General features: G+C 38.6%; 1 protein-coding gene across 7 annotated transcripts in view; it reads right to left on the reverse strand.

Moving 5' to 3' along the window:
• strn3 (striatin, calmodulin binding protein 3) overlaps positions 1–17,511 on the reverse strand; it is a 199,608-nt gene that overhangs the window by 93,068 nt on the left and 89,029 nt on the right. For 5 of the 7 annotated variants that reach the window (XM_069916709.1, XM_069916707.1, XM_069916712.1 and 2 more), the window contains 3 exons: positions 7,654–7,825; positions 7,031–7,166; positions 3,155–3,265 (listed from right to left, as the gene is read on the reverse strand). In XM_069916709.1, the coding sequence (XP_069772810.1) occupies positions 3,155–3,265; positions 7,031–7,166; positions 7,654–7,825 (419 nt within the window). The remainder of the gene's footprint in view (positions 1–3,154; positions 3,266–7,030; positions 7,167–7,653; positions 7,826–17,511) is intronic. The other 2 variants (XM_069916710.1, XM_069916708.1) reach the window with 1 other exon arrangement.

A 17,511-nucleotide genomic window follows, 5' to 3' on the forward strand; every position in this document is an offset into this window, starting at 1 on the left:
TTTTTTCTTGTTCTGTCTCGGGTAGCGGCATGTGTAATAAGATATCTGTATGGATTTTGAGTGTTCCTGGTTTATGTTTTTTAACATACTAGTAGCATGGCCCATCTTTGAATTCTGGCCGAAGCTAATACTGGTACAGGTACACGATCCTTTATCCGGAACCCTTGGGAGACAGTGTGTTCCGGATTTTGGAAAGCCCACCCGAATTGTGCTGCTGTATCCACCCCCACCCCCTTCCAGTCGCCTGGCCGTCTCCCCATACCATGGTGCCTTGGCCGCCTCCCCCAACCGCCAGTCCCTCTGCCGCCTGGATGTCTCCCCCGACCGCGATCCCTTGGCCGTCTACCCCGATCGCAGTCTCTCGGCCGCCAGGTCGTCTACCCCGACCGCAGTCCTTCGGCTGCCTCTCCTGACCGCCGGTCCCCACGCCGGATTTTGGAGCTTTCCGGATTTTAGATGTCCGGATAAAGGATCATGTACCTGCATACCTTTGTGTGGCCCCAGGATTAAACTTAAGAGGCTTGTTGTCTGTGATCAGGGTGAATTTTCTTCTGTAAAGATATTGGTGGAATTTTTTGTACACCAAAAATTATTGTCAATCCTCCTTTTTCTAGTTGGGCGTAATTGCGTTCATTTGTGATTAATGTTCATGAACCATACGCTACTGGTTGCTCACCCTTTTCTGTGATTTGCGATAGTACGCTCCTTGTCCCACAGGTGAGGCATCTACAGCTAGTGTAACTTCTTTATTAGGGTCGTTGCCTTTCTGCTATAACTGGTGGTTTGGGGCTTAAATGGTTCCTTAGAGCTGTGCATAATTTGTTGAATATCTTCGACCCTGGATCCTGCGGGGCCAGCAAGGAGGTTGAATGTTTTGCTGCCCATTAAACTGAACCTTACACAATATTGTGGGCTACACAGTAGTGGTTAAACAATTCTACGTAGTTATCCCAACTCTCTTCTACTTCATTGAATTCCCCGAACTTTCCCTCTGGCTTGTTTTGTTCCTTGTCACTACTGTTGTGTAAGCACTCTCACAGGTAAGACTCGAAGATACGAAGCTTTCGCATCCTTTACTTCTATTAGACCAACATGGCTTCTGAAACACATAGGATGTCCAGCAGAGGGCAGGCTTATATGCAACACGCCTCAATTCCTATTAACATCAGTTCTAAAAGGACTCTTTGATGCCTCCTTTGGTGAAATGCTACCTTAATAAAAAAGGATGGTCATTTTTTTACCTCACTTCTGGAATTTAGCTCTTTTATCTATGACCACCATAGCAAGTGATCTTAGCAAAAATCAAACTAAATAATGGGCAGATAAACAATGAAAAGTATTGCTTGATAGCACGATCAAAATCCCATTCCATCTCTTAAAGCGCTTGAGTGTAAATTATGGAAAAGGCAATTGTTGAAGTTGGATTTGTCATGCTTCATTCCACCAATGATACAGCACAGAATTCACACTGTGCTCTCTTTGAATTCTGGCCGAATGCGTTTGATATCTCTGCTTACTTGCAGTATTAATTTCACGATATAGCATAGCCTTGAAATGTGCCAGAAATTCAACAATTAGAAAGAAATCTGTTGCTATCCATTCTGCTCAGATTCAAGAGCATGAATGGCAGAAGGTTGAAAAAAGAGATCATGGGTGCTTATAGTACATTGACTGTGCAAGCCATGACTAAAAAAAGACAGATGCACACTGTTGGAAATAAAAAAAAAGTACTAATGAAGTTAGTGCAATTTAATCCTAATTTTACATCAATCCAGAGTAAGCACTTAAATACTGACTATTATCTAAGATTGTCTTGTAAAACAGAAAGGATCATGTTTTGAGTCACTGAAAATCTTATCTTTCACCACAATTAGCACATTGTTCCCTGGGCTCACCTTCATTGGAAATGTATTCAATTTTTTGCTTGTCAGTGCAGTAATTCATGTTCATCCATTTCTATTGTGATCTCAAAATAAATTGCTTGTATATGATTCCTAGTATTTGAGCACATGGGATGCATGCCAGGGCTCATTCAGGAGTTTAAATTTGCCAGAACTGGAATGAGATAACTTTTCATGATTTACTTTGCATGTCCTGATACTGACACAGCATTTCCAGTCTTTTAATTTTATGCTTATAATGTTCTCCCCACATTTTTGTTATATGTGAAACATAGAGGTAGAATTAAAGAATAATGAGGGCTTTATAAAAATAACAGAATTTAAATATTTTCCTCATTGCTGAACAGCGACAATGACAGAGAGAAAATTATGTCTCAATAATATTATCCATTTGTTAAAAGTTGTTAAGCCTTTCAACTTCCACTCCTGAAATGAAATTGTTTTTAACCATACAAGTTTGAATCATCTTCCCCACCTCATCCAATCATCCAAACCCATCAACCAGTGATATATGGGGTAAAAGAAATAATCTTATTTTCAGTCAACACTAGTGCAAATAATGTGGGATCTTTTCTAATATCAAAATCAACAAAAGTAAAACAGCTTGAGACTCCTTCAGTAAATCTTACATCTTTCACTCCTTGCACTTTTTTTGTTTTTATGGAAATTTATCTGATAATCATCGACAAATTCTAAGAAAGCTAACTATAATTACTTTGATAGAACAAGTATCATCATACACATTCATCCAATGGGGAAAACTGCAAGAATAAACATGTGTGCAATCATTTCTATTTGGTTTAGATGGCATACATGCAATTTGAAATGTTTGCTCATTAAAGTACAAATGTATCACTTTGGAATCAAATCCACAATTAAATTACTGTACATTTTTTATTAAAATAGAGCAATTTCACAAAAGATTTTGCCTAACACAACAAGAATGTCAGTTTACAAACTATACAATGTTAAGAGGATAAAAAAAATAAAAAGCATTATTTTTTTGTAGGTTTGAACTGCAGATATAATTATAATTTAAACAATTTGGCCTATATGACTTCCATTAGCAAATTCTAACCCCACTAATCAATGTTTGTTGCACCCCTAAATCTATAGTTTTAGATTGAAGTAAAATTTTGAACAAATAGAAAAGATAATGAAAAACAAAAGGCTTTGGAATAATGATAAAAAATAAAACAAAGTTATGTCAATAAGAAAATTGTTCTATACGATTAAGAATCATCTGCACTTACTCTTGACCCCCTTCTTGCCCTTCCGCTCCTTCATGTACTGCTCCTTCAGTTTACTTATTAGTCCCTTGTCTATAGCCCAAACCTCCGAAGATGGGGAGAAGTCATCTTTGTCTACATGCAGCACATCATTAAAAAAAGATCAGCCAATTGGAATGTAAGCGATCACTGCTGCTACTTCATGAGGTATAGAGATTTACAAATGACCAAAGAACAATTACACAATTTTTTTAAAACAATTTTAGTTCATAACAAAACATTAGCAAGCACATTATTATTTTGTTATAAACTCTCCTCTTAAAGGGCAGCACGTATTTAGTTATAATAATTCCACACCATTATATCCATTACTGCACAGCACCCACATAGCCAGCACATTTACAATCAGATTATTTGCAAGAAATAACTTGGATGGCAAATATCCCTTTACCTTGCTTTGTTCAAGGACATGCATCAACATATGCCAAGATCAGTAATTGCATTCTTTGATTACTCTTGGGATAACATGTTTATAGTATTATTGACCACAATTGAGATCTGGGAATACAGATACATAATTCCATGAAAGTGGTGTCACAGGGAGATAGGGTCACAAAGAGAGCTTTTAGAACATTGGCTTTCATAAATCAAAGTATTGAGAATAGGAGTTGAGATGTTATGGTGAAGTTGTATAAGACATTGGCAAGGCCAAATGTGAAGAATGGTGTGCAGTTTTGGTCACCTAATTATAGGAAAGTTATCAGTAAGATTGAAAGAGTGCAACCAAGATTTACTAGGATCTTCCAGGGACTTAAGAAGCTCTGAAATAAAGGGAAAGTTTATTCCGTAGAGCATTGGAGAGTAAATGGAGATTTGTTGGAAGTATAGACTGATGAGAGGTATAACAGAGTAAATACAAGCAGGCTTTTCTCACTGAGGTTAGTTGAGACAAGAACTAAAGGACATGGGTTAAGGGTGAAAGATACAATGCTTAAAGATAACATTGGGGGAAATTTCTTCACAGGACAGTGCTGAGAGTTTGGAGTGCTGAGAGTTTGGAATGCACTGCCAGCTGAAGTGGGGAATGCAGGCTCGATTTCGACAATTAAGGAAATTTAGATAGGTACACGAATGGGAGGGCTATAGTCGGATGCAGATCAATGGACAAAAGACGATTCATCAACTGGCCAGTTTCTATGCTGAAGTGTTCTATAGTTCACAAATTAGCTTCACCATTGTTAATTTATCATTTTATGGCAAGTTCCATGAATTGCATGTTTTTAAAAAATGTTTGTCCTTTTACTAGGTTTCTTATTGATGGCATAAAAATTGCTTTAGGGTCAAAGCCTGTCCTTGCCATTGATAATCCCATCATCTACAAGGGGCCAATCTCAAAATGCTCACAACCCAGATAACAAGAATAGATTAGTAACTAGAGACAAAACAAAAATGGAGGATTAACAACAGAACAGAAAGGCTTCAGAGTTCCAAGTACTCTGAAGTGTTCAATACGTGCTCCTTTTCTGGGCCTATTCAAGGCCTCTCTTGCAACTTATGCAAAGAAAATAGTGTTTAATGTAGTTTTTGGTGGTTCAAGGTCAAATAAAAGACTGTGGAGAATAAGAGTTCATGTACACATCAACCACAATTTCACTGAATGGCACTGTTGGTTCAACAGTCTGTATAACTCCTGCTCATAATTTTAAGTTCTCATCCTTCTATGGTCCTTTAGGCAGATTCCACAATTCAAATAAGTCCCAAATCTAAACAGCTAAGATTATTCAAATATTAATTAAGGGGGAAAAAATTAGCACAGGAATAACTGTTATAAAATTAGGAAAATTTACCAGAGACATTTTTAGATTAAGAGTATAAGATTTTCTTACATCCATCTCATACATCAGTTTCAACCAAAGAAACTTGTTTTCTGATAAACAACAAAAATCAAAATATCTAAAAAAAAACCAAGTCTGGAAGTTAACAATGTTATGAAGATGAAGTACCAATTCATCACTGTCTGTCACTCACACATTTGCAGACATACACTTAGGGAGCGAGTTTCAGAATCATACTAGATTGATTGACTATTAATCAAATAAATTACAGATCTTTAGAACAAAGTACTCTGAAAAATAATCTGGAGCTTTTCTTACAAATTATAGTATGATTTTAATTTATTTATCTAAAGCAACCGAATTATTCAAAATTCCAACTGAAAACCAATTGCTAACACTTCATTTTCAAAACCATGCTTATTATTTTGTTTCAAGGGAATTTGTACAAGAGGTGAATTTAAACAAAAGGATAAGAAGCAGAGTTCTTCTAAAAAAAGTAATGTATTATCTGCCATCCACAACCACAAGGGAAAAGACACAAAATCGACTTCCAAGATCAAGGCACAGCATTAACACATGCCTCAGACATAGTTGCAGTACCAACTTCAACAATTTATTATTCTTAAGATTGCTTGTACCAGCACATATAGCATATTATTTTAGATTGATCAATTAATCAGACAAACTAATCTTAATATTACGACATAGGATTCATATTTTCTGGCTTACCCTCAAGCTGATGGGAGACCTCCAGAATTTATTCTGAACTGTTGAGAGCCACACATTCAAAGCAGTCTCATGATTGAATTTATTACATTTTAGGATATGGACCAAATATTTATGAAAGGCTGACAATGCAGATGCAGACTTGGAAGAGGATTTGGGTATGATTTTGTTCCCATGTATCTGCTATATTTGTCCTCCTATGTGGTAGAAGTTCCAGTTTTAGAAAGAGATGCAGAAGCTGCCTCGGTGGATAGGTAAATTGCATTCTGAAAGTGCTACATCCTGTAGCCATCATGAACCCAAGATGTATGGAGTAGCTGCATTCAGTAGTGATTAAGGGCCAATAAAACAGACTGGTTTGACATGCATAATATTAAGATTTTTGAAGCATCATATATTCAGCCTACAGAGGGTATGCCATCATACTCCTGATGGTGGTAATATGATCCGAAGCTAAGTTTGCCAAATGGATCGAACAGGAGTCAGTGTGGGTGCAGAGGCTGCGGGAGCACTGGAGGGGAATACTGGGACACTCAATGACACTGAAGGGACTATGTTTTGATTCTTTTTCTCTTACTCTAAGGGACGCTGGGCAATGCTGATGATGACTGTCTGTCTTACAACAGACTAAAGGAAGTTTTGTGTTATATTACATTTTCTGCTTTATTACATGACAATAAAGAGAACCCTGATATAACTTTTGGAAATGCTTTGGAGGATTAGAAAGTGAACCTATTGTCCTAACCTTTAATCTGCTTTAGTTAGTAATAATAGTTATGTGGGTGATCCTATCTAATAGTGAATCCTACCCTGCAAAAATATTGGGAATCTTATTATATTGAATGGCATGGGAGAAAGTTAGACTCCATCAAGAGATGGTCAACACATTCCACCTATCAATCCAAGCCACAACTTTGCCAAGATTGTCAATGCAAATGGTAGAGATCGAGTCATTACCTGAAGAATTTGAATTGAAGCTGAACCTACAGTACTAAACTTTTGGAGAAAACTAATGTGATGTACGAGTGCTTGAAACTACAAATAAAGAAGATGAATGTTGGAGTGCTAACGCTTAGCCCTTTGGCTGTTTCAATAACAATCATTCTCCTACTTAACTAAGTTGAAGAAGTGAAGTAAAACTCTGGAACTGTTCATCTATCTGTAACACAGCTGATCAATTCAATCACATCAGGTTGCACTAAATTAATACTGAAGCTCTATTTTTACAAAAAATATTGGTAACATTGTCAGAAGACTCAGATAAACACCAACAAAAACCCTATCATATACAATAGAATGGCATGGCAAATGCAATTTGTCAGAACTTGTGTTTTCTTACCCCATTCTGTTCCATCCCCAGAGCTTCTAGCTTCCCCAGCTCCTTCACCATCTTCGGCTGTTACTAAGAAATCAAATTCTTTCAAAGCCTCTTCAGTGTCATCAGGCAAGTCAGTAGCTAGCCCCTCGTTACCAATCTAGAAGTTCCAAATATTAATCATTTTAAGATTATTGTTACCCAGTCATATGCTCCTCAATTTAAAATGGTTAGCTGATATCACTCAAGGGTTTTACACGAGTTGGTGAAGTTCTCTTAATGCAAAACGTAGTTTTCAAAACATCTTGCTCGATCTCAAACAAAGAAACATCACAAAAATGTTCATAAATATTGGAGTATCCAAGGACCAAAATTCTCAAAAAGTGACCAAGATAATGTTCAAAAAGCATTACAAAGTATTATATTTTTTTTTTGTTATAGCTTCTCAATTAACTATAACAAAACATAACTTTTGTTAGATCGTTAAGAAATATTTCGACTTAATAGTGTTACATTTCAATACAAAATTTAAAATGAAATTAAATGCAGTTACAAAACTAAAGCACTCTTCATTACTGATTGATCTTTCTTCAGGAAATTGTGTAAAGTGCCTCGAAGGTGTTGACACAATATAATTGAATATTTACTTTATGTTTCTTGTTTATTCTGTGCTTTTCTTTGCTGTCTGTGATATCTTCTATCATTTCATCACCATCCTCGTCCTCGTCCTCGTCACTGTCATCATCTGTATTTTCTAGGAAATTAAATGTTTCAAGAACAGCCTCAGCTAAGCCACCTCTTGGTTTATCTCCTCCATTCCTATATATTAAAAATACGGAAAACATTATCAGTATTCAGAAATCACTCTGACATTAACATGTCTAAGGTATGAAACATTTATTTCATCCTTTGACCTTTATTCTCATAATCAACATATTTTTAAACTTCCTTCCATCAGTTTGAACTTCTTAATCCTGCAGAATTTTTTTTTTTAAAGTTGGATTTTCTGCTGCTTCTTTTCCCACTTCTATATTCACCCTTTCAAAACACAAATATACAAAATGCGGAACAAGACCTCCTCGTGATCGTGTCTTCCTTGTGGTAGACAGGTGAAACAAATGAGATTGGAATTTAAATTAGCCAGATCTGACATTAAGCCTTTTGAGTTTGAGATTTTCATTGCAACTACTTGAGATGATATTTAGAATGTTTAATAAAATTTAATCCAAGTGAAAATGTGTTTGCAATCTAATTTTGCATTAACAAAGTGCAATTATATAGTCAGAACTAAAGGAGCAGCATTTCAAAGATTTGTTTGGCTGGAAAAGATAATATCATAGAGGCATTTAAACCAATACGGGTTTCAGAATTGATGCATTCTTCTTTTTTTTTTAAATTTTTTATTTTTCACACCATAAATCACAATAGCCATGATATACACTTTTTCTTTTCCACACATTTACAGTGACTTTTTCTCCCTCCCCCCCTCCCTCCTCCCAAGCCATCCCCCCACCCCCCCCCCCCTCTCATCCATTTTAGGTATACAATCTAGGTTGCATTAATTCAGTTAGACAGTGTTGTCATTCAACAAAAATACACCAGAAATTCTACTGAGTCCATTCTTTTCTTTTCTTCTCCTTCCATCAACTTAGGTAATGTTTGTTCCCGGTAGGTTTTCGCTATTGTATTTAATGTAAGGCTCCCATACTTGTTCGAATATTTCAATATTATTTCTTAAACTATATGTTATTTTTTCTAATGGAATACATTTATTCATTTCTATATACCATTGTTGTATTTTCAAATTATCTTCCAATTTCCAGGTTGACATAATACACTTTTTTGCTACGGCTAGGGCTATCTTGACAAATCTTTTTTGTGCATCTTCCAAGTCAATTCCAAATTCTTTATTTTTTATGTTACTTAGGAGAAAGATCTCTGGATTCTTTGGTATATTGTTTTCTGTTATTTTATTTAATATCTGATTGAGATCATCCCAAAATTTTTCTACTCTCTCACATGTCCAGATTGCATGAATTGTTGTTCCCCTTTCTTTTTTACATCGAAAACATCTATCAGATACTGTTGGGTCCCATTTATTTAACTTTTGCGGTGTAATGTATAGTCTGTGTAACCAATTATATTGTATCATACGCAGCCTCGTATTTATTGTATTTCTCATCGTTCCAGAGCATAACTTCTCCCATGTTTCCTTTTTTATCTTTATATTTAAATCTTGTTCCCATTTTTGTTTAGTTTTACCATTTTTTTCCTCATTCTCCTTTTCTTGCAGTTTAATATACATATTTGTTATAAATCTTTTGATTAACATTGTATCTGTAATCACATATTCAAGGTTACTTCCCTCTGGTAAACTCAAGTTGCTTCCTAATTTATCTTTCAAGTAGGATCTCAGTTGGTAATATGCCAGCGCTGTATCTCCAGTTATATTGTATTTATCTCTCATTTGTTCAAAGGATAAGAATCTACTTCCTGAAAAACAATTTTCTATTCTTTTAATCCCTTTTTTTTCCCATTTTCTAAAGGTAAGGTTGTCTATTGTAAAAGGGAGTAGCTTATTTGATGCATTCTTCTTTGAGGATTTCACTTTGCTACACTCCTTCATTTTTTTGTAATTCTTCATTTTCCATCTATTCCCCAAACTATTACAAGAATATAAGCAAAGAGAGTGAATGAAAAAAGACTGGAAGCATAGAACCATAGAACACTACAGCACAGAAAACAGGACTGACCACCATCTCACTAGTCCCATTAATCTGCTCCCATTCCATAACTTTCAAGATTCTCCCATCCATGTATCTATCAAATTTATTCTTAAAACTAAAGGTCGAGCCCACATTTACCGCACCAGATGGCAACTCATTCCACACTCCCACCAGTCACTGAGTGAGAAATGTTCCCCTCATGTTCCCCCTTTCAGCTTAAAACTGTGATCTCTTATATTAATCTCCCCCCAATCTAAGTGGAAAGAGCCTACTTGCATCCACTCGGTCTATACCTCTCAAATTTTGTAAATCTCTATCAAATTTCCCTTCATTCTTCTTCACTCCAAGGAATAAATTCCTAACCTGTTAATGTATCTCTGTAACTCAACTCCTGAAGATCTGGCAACATCCTAGTAAATCTTCTCTACACTCTTTCAATCCTATTGATATCCTTCCTATAGTTAGGTGACCAAAACTGCACACAATATTCCAAATTTGGCCTCACTAATGTCTTAAGCAACTTCAACGTAACATCCCAACTCCTATACTCAACACTTTGATTTATAAAGGCTAAGATGCCAAAAGCTTTCTTTACAACCCTGTCCACCTGAAACGCTAACTTCAGGGAACAATATATCTGTATTCCCAGATCTCTCTGCTCCTCCATACTCCTCAGTGCCAATCTATTTACTGTGTATGTTCCACCCTTGGTTTGCTCTTCCAAAATGCATCACCTCACTCTTGTCTGCATTAAACTCAATCTGTGATTTTTTTTTGGCCCGTTCTCCCAGTTAGTCCAGATCCCTCTGCAAGCTTTGAAAATCTTCCTTGCTGTCCACAACACCTCCTCTCTTTGTGTCATCACCAAACTTGCCGATCCAATTTACCACATTATTATTGATATAAACAACAAACAACAATGGTCCCAACACTGACCCCAGAGGAACACCACTAGTCACAGGTCTTCCAGTCTGAGAAGCAACCATCCACTACCTCTCTGTTTTCTCCTGCACAGTCAATTACGAATCCAGTCTACAACCTCTCCATGGATACCTAATGTCTGAACCAATGTCCCATGTGGGACCTTGTCAAAGGCTTTACTAAAGTTCATGTAGACAACATCACAGCCTTTCCTTCATCTACCTTCTTGGTAACCTCGAAAAACTCTACAAGATTTGTTAAACACGACCTACCATGCACAAAGTCATGGCTGTCCAAATACTTATATAGCCTATCTCTCAAAACTCCTTCCAATAATTTACCTACTACTGCCGTCAGGCTCACCAGCCTGGTTTATTTTTGGAGCCTTTTTTTTTAAACAATGGGAAAACAGGAACACCCTCCAATCCTCTGGCACGTCACCTGTGGCTAAGGACATTTTGAATATATCAGCCAGGGACCCTGGAATTTCTACACTACTCTCCCTCAAGATCTGAGGGAATATCATATCCCACCCAGGTGATTTATCTACCTTTATTTGCTGTAAGGCAGCAAGCACCTCTTCCTGCTTAATCGCCATATGTTCTATGACCCTTCTGTTTGTTTCCTTTCCTTCCTAATGCATTATGCAAGTTTCCTGAGTAAATACTGATGCAAAAAAATCTGTTTTAAGATCTCCCTCATTATGTGAGGTTCCACACATAGTTGACCACTTTGATCCTCTTGGGGACCATTTTTGTCCCTTACTATCCTTTTACTCTTAATATACTTATAGAAACCCTTTGGATTTACCTTCATATTATCTGCCAGAGCAACCTCGTCTTTTTTGCCTTCCTGATTTCCTTCTTGAGTATTTTCTTGCATTTTCTGTACTCTTCAACTACCTCATTAACTCCTCGGTGACTACACTTGCTATACATGTCCCTCTTCTTCTTAACCAGATTACCAATATCCCTAACAGGAACATGCAAACTGTGCACTCTCAAAATTTTGCTTTTGATCATTCACTTACTTAATGCACCCTTGCCAGAAAACAACATATGCCAATCCACTCTTCCTCGATCCTTTCTCATTTCCACAAAATTGGCCTTCCTCTAATTTAAAATCTCCACACAAGGACCAGACCCTTTTCCATAATTAACTTGAAGCTAATGACATTATGGTTACAGGACCCAAAATGTTCACCTATACATACATCTGTCACCTGACCTGTCTTGTTCCCTGATAGGAGATCGAGTACAGGTATTCCACGACTTAAGACCGTAATTGGGACCGAAAGATCAGTAGTACGTTGAAATGGACGCAAGTCGGAATTTTGCCTGCACGCATGGAGTAAAAAGCAAACTTTTTAATCAAACCTTTTTTTTACCTCGTAGATTTGACAGTAACAACTTGAGCTTATTGAATTTGTCAATCAACCTTGGTGAATCTTTCTGCATTGTTAGTCAGCGTTGTAGGGTCCCAGGGTCCATAGGTTAGATGCAGCCAACTTGATTCCTCTGTGCATGCACGAGTCTTTGGTTGGCGCATGCACAGTGGGTTCATGTATTGGAGTTCGGATGCTGCATGTGCGAGAGTTAAATGCCCTAACAATATTGAATTTCTGCCCTTAACTCTCACACATGCGCTAACCAAATTCCAATAAGCGAACCCACTGCGCATGCGCCTACTGAAGACTCATGCATGCGCACAGGAATCAAGATGTTTGCACCCAGCCTACGGACCCTGGGGCGCTGACTAACAAGATAAGTATGTACATTTTGCCTCTTATACTCAGCATTCCTGTATTACACAATAGGTGCTGGAGCAGGCCATTCAGCTCATCAAGCCAGCACCGCCATTCATTTAGATTATGGCTGATCTTCCACCATCAGTACCCTGTCCCTGCAAAACAAAGTTTGTCAAATACAACACAATCTGTGTAAATTTTATATTTTTATTTAAATTTTTTTTTTAAATTGGTCATATGTTGAGATGGATGCAAGTTGCATGGGTCACAAGTCAGGGAGTACCTGTACTGCATCCTCTCTCGTTGGTACCTCTATTTATTGATTTAGAAAACTTTCCTAGGCACATTTCACAAACTTCAAGACATCCAGCCCTTTTACAGTATGGGAGCCCCAGTCTATATTTGGAATATTAAAATCTCCTACTATCACAATGTTCTGGTTCTTACATCGGTCTGCTATCTCTCTACAGATTTGCTCCTCCAATTCTCTCTATATGTGGTCTATAATACTGCCTTTTTGTTTCCTTTTTAAAAATATTTTATTGAAAAGTTTTAAAAAAACATCTACAATTATTAAAAGAATAAATTGAAAAAATAATATATCCCCTTACCCCTCCCTCCCCACCCAACCACCCTTAAACCCCAAGATTAAAAAAAATGTCAAAAACACAAATATAACCTCAATTCAAGTAGCGATAGAGCTGAGCTGTTGAGAGCACTCAAACTTTCAAACCAACATTTTGTAAATGTGGGCTGATAATTTCAAAAAGAAATTATATTTATTACATAGATTACAAGTTATTTTTCTCAAGTGGAATACAACAATATAATTCGGCATGCCATCTCTGCATTCCTAAATTTATATCTGATTTCTAGAAATTGCTAAAGCTAATAGTAAGAATTCAATTTGATACATAGTTAATCTGAATTTAAGACTAATCATTTTAATATAACACAACAAAAATAAGATCAGATCAAGCGGGAGTTTCACCTTTACTTTTTCCAAAAATACTTTCACCCATATCCGAAAGAGTTTTACTTTGGGGAACAGCCAAGTAGAGTGAAAAAATGAACCTACTTCTTGACCACATATAAAACATAAATCTGACAATGTTGGATTATTAAATTTTGGGGAGTTAAATATAGTTGATGTAAAAAAATTATATTGAACCAGTCTATATCTTACATTAATAAGTTTCATCAGACTATTTTTGCATATCAGCTCCAATTGTTCTCACCTATCTATCTATCTAAATCAACCTCCCATCTTAATCTTGATTTATGAATACCTATCTAAGGAACTTTGAAGTAATTTATACATTTCTTGAAATAAATTTATTCATATTACCTTTAGTAATCAATAAGTCGAATTCATCCTGTCTAGGATGACCTAATTTATCAGTCAAGAAGGCTTTAACTGGATAATAACAAAATATAGTATTTGGGACATAAATTTTTTCCTTCATTCATTGAAAAGAAATAAATTTACCAGCTTCAAAACAATCTTCTATTTTTTATGTCTCCATTTGTCTTCAAATCTTCAAAAATTAATTACTCAGAGTAAAAGGAAGAAGTCAATAGACTTTTCCGAGAAATTAAACCTTTTCCACGTACCTCATAGTCTATTTTATTCATTTTTCAATTAAATGTTTCAAAATAGGTGAATCTTTAGATCCTATTAACAGTTTTGAATTCCATTTATAAATAAATTCCTGGATGGGGGGAGGGGGCGGGGGGAGAGAGGCAGCACACCCTGGCGTGGAGGGGAGGCCCCTCAGTCATGATCTGGTGTCTCACTCCATGCTTTGGTTTTGCTGAATTGAAATAAGACATGATGATGGAGGGGAAATCCGTCAGGATTGATGAACTCATTGGTGGCAGTACTCACTGAGTGCAGGTGGGGGTTGGTGAGCTTGGTGCCGTTGAGGGAGAGTGATTGGAATGTTTGAGTGTGTACCAGTCGATGCCCCTTGATGTCCACCAGAGGGAGTGGTCCTTCAGAAAGTCAACACCTAAAAGGGTTGCTGCACGGCTGCCACGATGAACTGGCGGTGCCTGAAGCAGAGGGACCTGGAACAAGTGCCAAACGTTCGCATACTGGAGCCGTTTGCTGCTTGGAGTTTTCGGCCAATTTTTCCACAACGAGCCTCGAGGCTTATGGGGGGATGACGCTGTATTGTGCTCCAGTATCCACTAAGAAGCATTGGCCCGACAGCGAGTCCTGGATACATAGGCGGCTATGCAGTTGGCCGGTCGTCCCAGCCATTAATGACGGCCAACCTGGATGTTTCCTTGGAACATGCAGGGGGAGCCCCACCGTTGATGATAATAACGGTACAGCTCACCGATGGGGCATCTTGTTTGGTTGGTTGGTCGGATGGCCAGGTGTTCCTCCTTGCCGCGCGTTTCTCCTGGCCGGGCGCTGTTGATGTAGTATCATCACCTAGTCGATCGAAGGACAGGCGTTCCTCTTCAACGCCCATAGCACATCTGCTTGGGCGGCCACCTTCCTGGGGTCCTCGAAATCCTCCTCCACGATGAGCAGCAGGATGTCCTCGGGCAACCTCTCCAGGAATATTTGCTGGAACCGCAGGCAGGTGTGGCCATCACAGAGAGCAAGCATGTCACTCATGAGGCCGATGGGGCCCTGTCCCCCAAACCATCGATATGCAGCAGACAGGCAGTGTGCTCGCGCTTTGAGAGCCTGAAAGTGCAGGATAGTAGCTCTTTGATGGCAACATACCTTCCTTGTTCCAGGGGATGCTGAAGGAAATCAATAATCCAGGCTGCTGTGTCCCGGTTGAAGGCACTGACCACGTAGTAGTAGCACGTGCCGTCCTCGGAGATCCTTCGAATGGCGAACTGCTCCTCAGCTTGCTGGAACCATACCCGTGGTTGGACGGTCCAGAAGCAGGGCAGTTTCAGCACTACAGCATTGATCTTGGGTTGTTGCTCCATCGCTGGGTCAAAAACGCTGTTTAGACCAGTCAGGGTCACCAATGTAGTGGGCTCATGGTTATAGCTCCTGGACTGTAGCTCAAAACTTGCAGAGGAAAGAAGACACGCACGCTGGTAGACTGTATTCAACACTGAGTTTATTCATGGGCAGCTCTGCCTTTTATTGTGAGCACGGCCATGTCACCACAGAGGCGTGGCTTGAGCGGGCCGCCCAACGATTGGGCCCCAAGATCTGCTGGCGATGGTTGGCCAGTTTCACCATTCCACTGATGGCCTATGGAAATGGGCATCTCACCCCATGCGAGGTCTTGCTGGTCACCACGTTCGGCCATTTCCAGTGTTGGCCTGAGGCGCGGGCCGCTACAACCTGATATTTCACCAAATTCTTTCAATCTCATACATAAAAAGAACAAAGAATTTATAGGATCTGTTATATAAACCAAGACATCATCAGCAAATAAATTAATCTTGTGTTCCTCTCTACTAAATTTTATTCCCTTAATATTAGTATCTTGTCTTATTAATTCTGCTAAAGGTTCATTCTAGTCAATGGAAAAGCTGAAGAAATTTCCCCATTAGATACAACCTTAGCAGAAGGGTTTTTATATAAATTTTGGACCCAATTAACCTTTCCCATTCCTCAACTCCACCCATATGGCCTCTGTAGACAAACCCTCCTGGCTGTCCTGACTTCCAGAGCTGAGATATTTCCCCTGACTAGCAATGCCACTCCTCCCCCTCGATCATATTTGAAGCAGCGGAACCCCAGAACATTAAGATGCCAGTGCTACCCCTCCTGCAACTAAGTCTCACTAATAACAATAATGTCGTAATCCCATGTGTCAATCTCTCCCATAAGCTTGTCAGCCTTTCTAACAATACTCCTTGCATTGAAATAAATACACCAAAGAAAATTTCTATTATGTACAAACCTTTGATTTCTGTCAATACATGCAGTCTGCACATGACCTTTATCTTCCTCCTCTCTGCTCTAACATACTGATTCCCCTTCCCCTGCGAATCTAGTTAAACCCTTTGGGACAAGACTAACAAACCTACCTACAAGGATATTAATCCCCTTCCAGTTCAGATGCAATCCATCCCTTTGGTATAGATCCCACCTTCCCTGGAACAGAGCCCATTGATCTAGAAACCTCAAGTCCTCCCCTCTACACCATGTCTCCAACCACGTGTTAAGCTGCCTTATCCTCTTATTTCTAACTTATCCTGTACGTGGCATGGGAAGCCTGGAGGTCCTCTTCTTCAACCTAGTGCCTAACTCCCTGAACATTCCTTGCAGGACCTCCTCACCCTTCCTACCTACGTCATTGGTACCTACATAGACCACAACATCTGGCTGATCGCCGCCCACCTAAGAATGTTGTGAACTTGATCTGAGATATCCAGGATTCACAATCTCCTTCACAGAACGTCTCATCTGTATTCATAACTATGGAATCCCCTATCACTACAGCTCGCCTCTTTTTCCCCCTTCTTAGCCACAGCACCAAATATAAAAAAGAATCCAAAAGCATTCTATAGGCATGTAATCAGGAGATGGAGGGACAAATCATAGTATGGGATGGAAAAAAAATCAAGAATGTTCTCAGCCCCTCTAGAAAAAACTGCAATATCCTGACTGACACCTGGGAATCCTTGGCCCACAACCACACAAAAAGCTTTGGGATGAACTAAAATCAAGTCCATGTGTCAGGAGCAAAAACAAGCATAAATATTAAACGAGAAGACCTCCTCACAAACAGACCTTCAAGTACCTACTGCCCACCAATGGGAGTTGGCATTATCTGCCACCTCATAACTGGTGTGGAAGCTAGTTGTCCATGATTGCAAGAGATTGCTTTAGAGAGGAAGTGCCCAGTCAGATGAAAAGGGAAATCCACTCATGAAGGTGAAAGGCATTTGTATTAAATGAGTACTTCATATTTCTTTTCATCAACGATGATGCTGCTGGAGTCTCAGTGAAGGATATTGTAGTTCAGATTCCAAATGGACCAAAAATTGATAAAGAGTGGCCATGAGAGAAGCTAGCTGCTCTTAAAGTAGATAAATCACCTGCCATAGAAACTGCAGACAGTGGAATCTTGAGGGAGCAAATATAAGCTGGAGGGACTCAGCAGGTTAGACAGCATCCA

This window comes from Narcine bancroftii, chromosome 2 (genome assembly GCF_036971445.1).
Source record: "Narcine bancroftii isolate sNarBan1 chromosome 2, sNarBan1.hap1, whole genome shotgun sequence".
NCBI lineage: Eukaryota > Metazoa > Chordata > Chondrichthyes > Torpediniformes > Narcinidae > Narcine > Narcine bancroftii.